The 11,684-nt window shown below is 39.3% G+C and overlaps 1 protein-coding gene across 2 annotated transcripts; it reads right to left on the minus strand.

Moving 5' to 3' along the window:
• Positions 1 to 3,784: 3,784 nt before the first annotated feature.
• Positions 3,785 to 8,011, minus strand: bcl2l10 (BCL2 like 10). Of its 2 annotated transcripts, none has more exons than XM_023270143.3 (3): positions 7,856 to 8,011; positions 6,129 to 6,593; positions 3,785 to 4,748 (listed from the first exon to the last, which is right to left on the minus strand). In XM_023270143.3, exons 2-3 carry the CDS (start codon positions 6,588 to 6,590, stop codon positions 4,626 to 4,628), a joined length of 585 nt encoding a protein of 194 aa, XP_023125911.1. In that variant the 5' UTR covers positions 6,591 to 6,593; positions 7,856 to 8,011; the 3' UTR covers positions 3,785 to 4,625. The 2 variants fall into 2 exon arrangements, with proteins under 2 accessions (XP_023125911.1, XP_054868359.1); XM_055012384.1 differs by lacking the exon at positions 7,856 to 8,011 and adding an exon at positions 7,529 to 7,828.
• Positions 8,012 to 11,684: the final 3,673 nt, after the last annotated feature.

The following is an 11,684-nucleotide window of genomic DNA, read 5'->3' on the forward strand; positions in this document are numbered from 1 at the left end:
CTCAGGCTGAGCTGTAGTCAAATGTGTTGGATGATATGATCGTCCACGTTAAGTGTCACAAAGGACACACTTCATGAGCTGTTCCACCAGACAAAATCATATCTGAAACATGATGACAGGATGGAAATACACGTCCTCCTGCTCTAGCTATTTTATGTAATGTTAATGAATAGTGTCATGTACTCAAAAACGATGGATCAATTTTAAATTATGTTCAGTACAGATACTTGTACAGATACTTTTCCCTTTTTCTTCTCTCCGACTTGCTCGATTGTTCTTCTCACTCGTGTGCTTTTTGATTTCCATTGTGTAAAGGATAAGTACTGACCTCTGATGTCTGGCCCGGCCTGTAACGCTGCCTCTCTGTTGCCAATCAGAGAGGTCAGAGGGTCCAACACGTCTCATTAACCCTTGAATAGGTGTCCTAGAAACGCTGGATCGACTGTGGCATAAGCTACATGTCAGGGCTGAAACCCCATCTGGAAATTAAAGGCCCCTCAGCCAAACTGATCCCTTATCAGCATCTGTTGACAGTCCTGAGGCTATCATTATTTTATCATCAACAAATCCCATGAAAAGCAGTGTGACTCTCAGTACCTTTTGTCTTCACCAAGCCAGTGTGACCCTCAGCCTTGTTCTTCCCGATTCTTTCTATAGCTGTAAGTCGTAGTTTCATATTTACTGTGTTAAAATCATTTCAGATAAATAACGTAACAGCTGGGCACTGTTATTTTTTAGAGGATATTGTACAAGGAACCATTTTTAGCTGTGTATTCATACATGTAAATGTTTAGGACAGTGTAGGTGGGATTGACTCAGAATAAACCACAGTTTATCACGTTAAAGGGCATTAATGACCTCAGTCAAATACCAATTAATAGCATTGGCTCACTTTTAGTTTTCATCATTTCTGGGGATTTGTTGACAATGAAACTCGCAGAAGATGGATCCTTTAAAAGGACACATCAATCAGCTTATGCACTTAAACAATGAGAAGACAAATTGTAGCTGAGTCCCTATAATCTCGTATAATCCATAAAATAAACAGATCACGATAACAACAAGAGATTTGACAGCCGTTTGCGATGCTCTTTTGGGGACTCACCGACAGACTGAAACACTATCAACAGGAAACAGAAAGCCACATCAGAAACAGTCATGGTTCTCTATTTCAAAACAACGTGACAACACGGTGTGTCGTAACTGTAATGGAGAAATGCGTAGGAGAGTGTGTGAACAGTGTGTGTGGGAAATGATCTGTTTCAGTGCTTCAACCAGGCCGTGGCCTCACCGCTGTATCGTAACTCCCTCAACACTCACTCAGCTTCTTTGTATTAGACAAGTTAATCTCTTCTGTCAATATCTCTTGGTTATCGGTTTTCGGTTTTCTGTGATGCACTTTAACACTGGGATGTAAAGCTCCCAGCCACTTCCAGACTAAAAAAAAAAAAAAAATCTGTCTAATAAACGCTTATAATTTGTGCTTCTTCAGTAAAATTGTATTCTTGGTTCCCTGAAAGATAACCAAAAACTGATATATTACAGGACTGTCACAGCTGGGAGACATTTTTGAGGATCTTTTTGCTGACTTAAATGTTGTAACTTGTCAAAGTAAAGATAGTAACCGCTCACTTCTAGTTTCTTCAGAAAGGAACTGTGCGTTATATTTTAGCTGATGCTGTTTTCTCTGGAAAAATCTTTATCTTCCAAGTAACTGTTATAAATGTAGCCTTTCCTCTGAAATGCAGCTACTGTATCAAAAGCATAAGGTGCAGAGTCGGCTCCCCAGGTCCGCAAACACCAATAAAGATACAACAGTATTATTTAATTATAAATAATAACATCAGCTTAACGATTTGAGTGAAAAGTTACATTTCTAAATATCTTGGCATAAGTTTGCTGGGCTGGACTTTAATGGCAGCAGAATTCAAGCTGCATGAACTCCACATGTTGGTCCAGAACCTGATAACTAACTTATCCCAGCATGATGTGACAATGTTCAAAGAGCATGTTGTCATGTCAGGAATGTTTGGCTTTCAAAATCTTCAAGCGTTAAATAAACGCTCAGTGGGTTTGAGGTCAGATGACTGCAGATGAAAGTCCGTGACAGTCGGCACTCCTTGGTCTTCAAGTCAAAGCTTTGAGGTGTGTTTGGGCTCTTCGTGTTGCATGAATCCTCCTTCACAAAAATGTAAACCAGAAGATGGATCATGTCTCTGAAGAATGCTGTGTTCCTTCTCCTCGGTCAGGCGGGAGTGACTTTGGCATGTCCAACTTCAAAGTTGATTGGAGTCTTGACTTCTATATTTTACTGATCATGCAGTTGCTTTTACTCTGCCTGATCCAGTATCCACAATGTTTGAGATTGCCTTGGTCTGCTCATGATCTGACAAAGCCTCTTTTTTACAGCAGCGATCTGATTTCTGACACTTGCACTCAGTTCTGGTGCCATATTTCCCACTGTCACAGTGCAGTGAGCAATGTTCTGCTGGAAATGTGAGCCACAGCCATTTTTTTTAACAGTTGAACAATGACTGCAGCTTGATTTACTTCAACAAGCCTCTGATGAGTCGATCAAATCCAGCTGATATGATCTGAACGCTGCTTCAGTGGAAAGATACGACTCGCATTAATGTAACCTTTTATACAAAGGACTTAACATGGTCAGTACCATTACTGTTTCAGCTTAAGTGCTGACCCCAAAGTAGTGCAGAATCTGAAATATTTCTTAGTAATTTTATCATAATTTGTTCAGACTTACTTCAGAAAGTACAAAACTTACATAAGGGTATTATAAGCCACATCCTATTTTGAAAAACTGATGAAATTGTAATTTTTTTTATATTTTAATCCATTCAGCATACCAAAGATTTAAAATTCTTTTCCCAAGTGTGAAACCTTCATGTTTTTTTATCTCCACCTTTGACAATGTGAGCCTAACAGGTGCTCCTATCTGTTCAGATTCATCTGTTAGATGACTCACAGTCGTGTGTTGATGATGCTGGGTGTGTTTCTGTAGATGGTGTGCTGATTGTGTTGTGTGATCAGATGGAGCAAAGAACGCTGATAAATTGCTTCCTTCCTCATTTAAAGCAATAAAGGCATTGTTTTATAGTAGCACAGCAATGTGATAATCCAGCTGGGCGCCAAATTAAAATGTTATTGTAACATTTTAAATTCAGATTTTAGAAATTTGAGATTTCATAAATATGTAACAAATTTCATATATGAACAATGCAAAAAAATTTTGTTTTAGTGCATATTTTGCAAGCAATAGGTGGCCATTAAATTAGCTCAAACACAACATTTGATTAGGTGATAATTGGTTACTTAACCCTCTTCAAATTGAAAGGTGTCACAGTTGGCTGAGATACTTCATGTTTGTATTCTGTGTGATTAGAACATTATCTGCAGCATTTGACTGACCGTAGTGACCTCTGGCCTGAAGAACTTCTCAGACTCCTTGTGATTCTAAAATGTTTTATCAGTTATTCCCTTCTTGTAACTTCATGTCTGACTCATCCTTATCTTTCGTATTGAGTACTTTAGCTGTGCGTAACTGGAGCACTGCGATGGCCAGAGGATGAGCACAGCATATCTTATTTATGACAATGTGTCTGCACAAGAGGGGAGAGAGACTCATTTACAATTCATATTCCACTGAACACCATGACCTGCTTTATAGACCTTCAGAGCTTAAAAAAAAAAAAAAAAACAGTCATAAAACCATGACACCACCATAACTGGTCGCTCACGCTTCATTGAAATCCCAAGACTCTCAAAGTCCACAATTGTTTCCTTTTATTACAAAAAACAGTGACAAATAAATAAAACAAAACAATGTAAAAATATAATGTTTCAGAGATTTGGGAGAGGGGGCGTTACAGCAACGGTTTGTTCTAATAGCAATATGTCTGAAATCAGATTGGTCCCTGGTTTGGTAGACTGATATGAGAAACATTTCACAACATATTATAGCACCGTTGTGTGGTCATCAACGCTGTACTGTGCAGCTCAGCTGACCTCGTAAATCACAGACATTTCACATGAATGTAGGACAAACTTGAAAAACAACTAAATTAGCTGTGGATCGGATAGAAAAGGGCCACTGCTCACGCTTTCGCTTCATATAAATATAATATATTAATTTATACATTGTACACTAGAATGCCTCTATACCACATACACAACTCAGGTAAACGTGAATAAAAGGCAGCTGATAATTGTAAAATGAAAACAAACACAAAAAAGTCTGTGGGGAAACTGAGATTATGTCTTTTAGCTGCACAGTTGACGATACAAACTTTGACAGCGAGGTGATTCTGTGCAGAAGCCTGTGCTTTAGTAGTTAACCTAAGATATGCAAACTGATGTCACTCACTCCAAAATTACCGAAGGCATTGAAATCGTTTTTACAATCTTAGGGAGCAAGTGACAAAACGTCAGTATTAATATGTGTGTGGGATCAGAGTATGTGCAAACATTCAATTGATGTACATGAACCCTGAATTCACTACAGATTGAGCCTCTAATCCAGCATTACTGTTAGAATTCAAATGTCTACGCAGTTGTGTCAAACAAATTGAAAACATGGATGATGGCATGGTATGGATGCAGAAGGCTGGTTAGCGCACCAGGAGGAAGGTGAGCCCAGCAAGGCCGACACCCGCAGCAGCAAACAGCGCTGTCTTCATGGACAAGTCCTGACTCACCTCTCTGGCACTGAGGGAGAATTTACAGAAGCCTTCCTATAGGAGGGGAAAAAAGACAAAAATCTGTTAGGTTGAGAGGATAAACTTTCTATTTACTGACGAGATAGAATATTTATCTGCTATTTCAAGGAATTTCCTCAATGTTAGAAAATAATGTGCATAAGCTGCTAAAATGACTTCAAACAAAGAGCCTAAGCTGGCAGCTGGTGGCAATTATACAATATATTTTGGAAAATATGTCAGAGTCACTGACAGTCCTGGGTTTCTCCATTAAAAAAAGGGAAAAACATTCACACTCTGGGGCCACCACTGAAATCAGCAACTTTTAAAAGATGCTGACAGCGCAGTGGTTCTTCAGTTTAAACACATAATAATGTCAAAGTGTCAACCTGAAAATACTGGAAAACGCCAAGGTTGATGATATTAATGGTAAAAATATTTCAGCTTCTTGTGTTCCATTAGTGTCACTGTTAAAAACAGGGTAAGTCCGATGCTGTTTAAAAACTCAGCTGCATTTCTCCGTCATGTTTTCACACTAAAGCCACACACTGGACCAGTGAGTGCACCTGCTCTTAGCTCCAGGTGTTCTCGCTGCTTTACAGCTGCTTGTTTTTGTAGTCATACCACATTAACTTTCTATACGTCCAATGCCAAATTCAACACACTAAAGCTTTGACTGTTACTACAAAGTCCATCTGGCTGAGCTGGTTACGTGTCTGTTGAAACCAGCTGCCAGCTGAAGAAAGGAGGGGCTAGTCTGTGTGTGTTTATGTGGGTGTTGGGCAAGCCCATTCATAAAAGCAGACATTCAACTGATGTTGTGCTCTGTTTGTTAAAGCTTCTGGGACTTCAGTCAACCCAAAGTGCATGTGCTTTTTTTAATACATAAGTAGCATCAAGCCAAATTATCTTTGTCCTTTTGATTTCCAGTTGCTGGATAAGCCTATAACCCAGTACTGCCTGACAAACTTTTGTGCAACTACTACAAAAAATTCTGGATACTCTAAAGCCCAGCATTGTTTGATTGTGGCCACGACTTTACACTGTTGCCTTCTTGTTGTTACAACATACATTCATCTGAATCTGGCCTAGAGCTGCACTACAATTCTCACAGCAGCAGATCTGGTTGGCAAACAAAGGAAAAAAGACAGCATCTAAAAATAATGGTTTAGCCATATTTTATGCCAGGAATCTGAACATAAGCGCCCACGGGAAGCAAACACGATCCTATCAAACTAGGTGGTTTCCAATGGAAGATGTTCAAAAACACTACTTTCACATTTAGCTTTCAGTTTTAAACTATCTACCGCTCCAGATACAATCAAAATATGTGTCATATCTACAATTCTACTGTTGAGTAAAATCAGACATGCAGCAGCCTGTTATCAGTTTGGCAGCAGACATGTCAGGACTTACCCATCCATCATTCTCCAACAGCCAGTCTTTCTTCTCCTCTCCCAGGTAATCAGCTATGGTCTCTGCCAGTTCTCTGCAGTTTACGGGCCCCTGTCCCAGTTCCTGCTGCTTCCCGGGGTCCAGCCCCAGCTTTGTGTCCTTCTGCTCCAGCAGCTGTCTGGCCAGCACCCCAGTAAAGGTGAAAAGGGAAACAACCCTCCCCCAGTTCAAGTGTCCATCTCCCACCAGCTCCTCCATCACCTTCCTGAGGCTGGAGCAGAGGTCCGGCCCGCACTGCCTCAGGAAGGTCTGAGTGAGGGAGTGGAAGCGAGCCTGGTGCTGCTTCTCCATGTCCTGGGCCAGACGCCTCATGGCAGCCGCTGACTCGCTGGGAGGTGGAGGGGCTTGATGTGGGCTTGCACAGCACAGGGACAGGTAGTCCTCTGCCAGGACCAAGGTCTCTTTCCATAGCCCACAGGACATTTTCTACCAGGGGACAAGAAAAAACGACTCCCTTTAAAACGAACTTGTTGAGATTTGACGATCAAGTCACTTTACTGCTATGAAGGACTACAAGTGTGGTTTGGTCTACATGCCACAGACATGAGTGACAAACGACCAGAATGACTTGTGCAGCCCAACCTTCAAATGAAGATGGGATTTGGTTGATTGTTTTTCAAAATTGTTCATGATCTTGTTATATGAGTAATCCATTAATCATTTGATCATAAAGCTTTGAAAACAATTAAAGTGGTTTTTACATCCTGTAGTCAGCACATCATACAATTTGAGACATTATCAAGAAGCTCTTACCGACCACTTAACAGTTAGTATTAGTTCTAAATCCTTCAGGCTAATCTTTATAATTAATAATACTTTACGGTCTTAGTCTTAATATTTACTATTGTCAGGTAAAACTGTATTTTATATGTTATTTGTAGGGTTTTAATCCTTAATTACATTACTCGGGTAAGTTCACACCATAATCAACACTGCAAGAGCCCAATCTCAATCTTTAAACTTGTTAGGATATTTTATAACACCAGTCTTATTTCTCTACACGAAAAGCAGCTTTACTGAGCGGCCGTGGCTTTAAATATGATCTATTAATAACAGAGATATTAGCAACGCTATTCGTATATTACCACTGACCAGCTGCACTTTTTACCTTGGTAAAATAAAACTGGGTCAAAGTCAAACGTGAATACTTGGTGTATCGGTCGAGTTTTTCGTGTTTAAACCAACTTGACACGGTGCGTTAGCGTCTACGTGTGAATTATGTCGGTTAGCTAGCTGTGGGGCGCCGCTAGCAGCAGCTTTATGAACAGAAATAGCTCGTGTTAGCTAACCGCAAGCCGGATGATGCTGAAGATCGCACACAGCTACGGAAACTTAATAACACTAAAAACTGGCATAAAAACCTCCGTGTTCGTGTTTCCCGGTGGCATAACGTCAACAGGCCGTTATCTGTGAGGTTAAGCCGTTGAACTCGCAGCCGGTTAGCCGCTTCTGCTGCCGTTTCCTCCGCCGACTAACCGTTGATCTGTCATCATCGGAGCAATGGAGGACACAAAGGACCGCTGACACACCGCAGCTAAAAGCTACCGGAGCCACGTCTACGCAGCTAACGCCGCTTCACGCCTCTACACCGGCATCAATGTGCGGGTAATTTTCCGTGTTCCGAAAATAACACGCGTACAAATGAGTGAAATGCCGTTTTTCGGTGCGTAAATGGTACAAAAGCTTACCCTCCCAGCGATATCAGACTGCTCTCAGCACACTCAGACGGCGGAAGGAGAACCTCGGTGGAGTCGCAGTTTCCCTTCAGCCCTGCTCGCATTTATCACCGACTCCTCCTCCCGGTGCTTTATGTAGACGGCCGCCTTCCGTTGAGAAAAAGCCCCGCAAAAGTCCCAGCTTTAGTAGAAATAATGCCTCTGCTACTGGACGGGAGATACACATACGTTATCTCTATCAAGGTGTGAACTGGAAATGGAAAATTATTTGGTATCATGTTGGGAAAAAACAAAGGGGCAGTACCTAGGATGTTGTTTGTGGACTTTAATTTATAATTGTATTAAATTTATTGTCGTTGCTGTTGGCCTATACTTGCAATAAAAGGCTATAAAGAATGTGTAAGTGTTTATACAACTAATAAATCAGCAAATTGCAACTGCAGCATAATAGAAAATAAACAACAGTCTCACATTAAACCCAGGATGGCATTAAATCATGCTGTTCAAAGATGTTGTTGGGCTTTAATTACAGCAAAACAACACACTTTCTATGTCCAGGTGAATTTGTAGACGTCGTTTTCACAGGATGAATCCAAATGACTACTTGTGATGTTTCCCTGCGGCTCTCAGAAGGCTGCTGTAAGTTTCAGGATCTGGTGTCATTCATCCCCAAAGTGTGTGTCTTCCTCAGTAAATGACATAAAACACACGGTGCAGATCAGTGAGCAGCACGAGGAAGTGAAACATGCAGCAAAATGTGTTTGTATTCAAATGCAGTGAGGGCAAGCCTGGTGATATTTTTTGGGTACTTTTGCTACATCATACTCTCATCCTTCATTCCTCTTTCTTCCTCTGACTACCTCACCGCTCTCTCTAGACACTGGTGTTTCCCTCTTTGAGTGACTTTTATGATCACTGATTAAACCTCCTAGACTGTATTGAGAGATGATCGCCGGATTTGGTGTGTTTCACCACAGTGGAGTCACGACACACAGTTTGTGGATCATGTCATCACTCAGACAATGTTGTGTGATATATGAAGTGGTGATGTGGATAACCTTTGACTACTGTTAGAAAAGCAGACGTGTAAGATAAACTGATCAATAACAATCTGAGGGCACAAACTGGACAAACAGTAGTGAAAAAAAAAACAGATTTCTCCCGTAGGAGAACAACTAAATGCTATCCTGAAGTAACTGTAGTTGTATATCTGTATTTTCATTTATTTTATATGTATATAAATAATAAAAACCAATGTATATATATATATATATATATGTGATTTTATTTTCTTTAATTTTAGTTTTAATTATTTATATCTGAATAAATATATATTATTTTTGCTTTTATATATATATATATATATATATATATATATATATATATATATATATATATATATATATATATATATATATATATACACCCAAAGATAGAAAAGAATTTGCAAAAATATGTATTCATTTAATATAAAAAATGAAAACTAATAATTAAAAAATTTTTTGCAACTTTTTTGCAACAGTGGGTTTTACAGGGTTTGCAACAAGAATTTCCTTATTTGGTATAAATGAAGCATATCTTTCTAGCTATATCAACTATGCATACTTTACATTTTGTTGACCATTTTCACACTCATACTGTATACTTTTAGTTTTCCAGATGTTTTCTGCTACCATGCAGACAGTCACTACCTCTTGCTTCCATATTCCATGAAAATAAAACATCAGATTCTTTAAAGTTGCTTAACTTGTCAAATCAATCACAACAAATATCATATTGTCTGGGTCAAATCTGCAGACGAAAGAGGTCGGGACTTTAAAATCCATTTGTAATGGAACTGCATTCACAAATGACAGCATTTGACAAATTAATGCAGACAGTGTTTACTGTGATGGATTGCACGAGTCTAATCAGTTCGGAGAGTCTATGAATAGATTTTCACATCATACAGAGATGAATGTGAACCACTGGTGACTGGAATCATTTTTAAAAACAGATGTGAAACGAACAAGTGTGGTGTGGGATTTGGATACAATGAAACATGCAAAATCACTGGTAAAATCCCTTAAGGTTTGATAATTCACACAGAATAATGTCCACAGGTGACATTTGACATCTATTGGTTGAATTCTTAATGCAGGGCAGAAATCGCTCTTCTCCCAGGACATGGGTCCGTGTATTTATCTGGCAACTGGATTTTCCGTTCTGAAACGGGTATTGAAAAACGAAAAACGAGTGGTTGTTTGATTTTTGTTTTAAAATACAAAAATTAAAATTGAAATACAAGGCGTTTTTCCTTTTCATGATCAAAAAGGGATATACGAAATTTTAAAAATGCTTTGATTTTCATTTTATATTTAGAATAACAAAAAAATAAAATCAGTAAGAGACAGAAACGAAAAAAGGTCCGTGTTTTTATTTTGTGGGACCGGAAGTGGTCATCAGCAAGTGTGGAGCCAAACGACAAGAAGATTCTCAGAGGGCGGATCCAGAGAGCAGTGACTGGTGCAGACCATAGTTTTATATAAGACAGCGCGCTAGCGGATCTAGTATTCTAAGTATCTATGGTCAGCACGTCTGGTAGCATCTCTGGCTGCTATTGATCTTGTTTTTGGAGTAAAACACGGTAAGAAGATAAATACTTCTAACCTGTAGCGTTGTTTTGTTGTACGTTAAGTCAGCGACTTGTGAAGAGTTGTGTTTTGTCGTGTTTGAGCAGTTGGTCTGGACGCGTTAGCTAGCTAAGCGGCTAAGTTAGCTAGCAGGCTAATTAACACAGGTGGGTAACTTACCGCTGAACACCTGTGTTAGTTGCTGCTGCCCGTCATTAGTAGAATGAACTTCTCACCCTGTATTTCTCTGCTGTGTATTTTAGCTTTTAAAAAAAGTTATTTTACTTTAAGGTTAACTGAAACCCGTTGAGCTGCACTGAAGTTTAACATTCAGCTGGTTTGAATTCAACCGCCCTTAACATTGCGCAACATTACCTTTCTGAATCTCCATAATTTGATTAAATTCCTTCTCTCTTCCACTGCTCAAGTTCAATCCAGTATATAAAATGACATTAGTAGTGAATAAACTAACAACCAGCCATTGTATTTATTTATTATTGCATGTATTTGTAGTAAAACATGAGTTGAAACATCCTACTTTTGGATCTAGAACTGCACAAGCTGTTCATTTTCAGTCACCTGATGAGTTAAACTCCCCTTTTTATTTGAGGTTGAAGCAGAAAGTCTGAGTTAACAAAGAAAGTTGTTTATAATTTGCGATACCTGTTATCTCTGACTGAGGCTTTAGTTTTTGTTGAGCTGATTTACACATAGAAACTTTGTTCAGGAAGATTTCTCAGTAGCTCAGAGGACAGGCTGCTTTTTACACAACCTTGTAAGAGAATGTCTGTCAATGCTTTCAGCAGAATTTAGAAACACAACACTTCCTAAACAGATATTTTGAGGCTGTGAGGTTGAACGTTTGAGAGTATATCAGTGTGTTTGTTTGTGGTCTTTCTGTTTCTAGGTGGAAGCTGAATTAGTGAGGATGACTCCTGCTCCTGTCATCTCTAAGCTCCTCACACATCTTTACCTGCACATGAGGAAAATCACTCCTGTAGAATGCAGGTATGTTTGTCATTATTATAAAAAGATGTTGCCTGGTGACCTGTCAGAAACCCATTATACAGAGTCAGCCAAAATAATGTTTACACACATCAGGAAAAGAAAAACTTGAATAAATATTTCAATGCCAAATTTATTCAGACATCACGAGATTAATAAAAGTTATCTTTGGTCTCTACAACACAAGAGGTGCTCAAAGTGGTGGCCACTGGCTTCCAGACATT

Source organism: Amphiprion ocellaris, chromosome 1 (genome assembly GCF_022539595.1).
Source record: "Amphiprion ocellaris isolate individual 3 ecotype Okinawa chromosome 1, ASM2253959v1, whole genome shotgun sequence".
NCBI classification, from domain to species: domain Eukaryota; kingdom Metazoa; phylum Chordata; class Actinopteri; family Pomacentridae; genus Amphiprion; species Amphiprion ocellaris.

Excerpts from the sequence above, each read along its gene's own strand:
- bcl2l10 (XM_055012384.1), bottom strand. The coding sequence starts at position 7,555 with ATGCCACCGGGAAACACGAACACGGAG. Across the intron at positions 6,594-7,528 it reads CGGGAAACACGAACACGGAG|AAAATGTCCTGTGGGCTATG; the intron begins GTTTTTATGCCA and ends GTCCCCTGGTAG. Across the intron at positions 4,749-6,128 it reads TGTTGGAGAATGATGGATGG|GAAGGCTTCTGTAAATTCTC; the intron begins GTAAGTCCTGAC and ends CCCCTCCTATAG.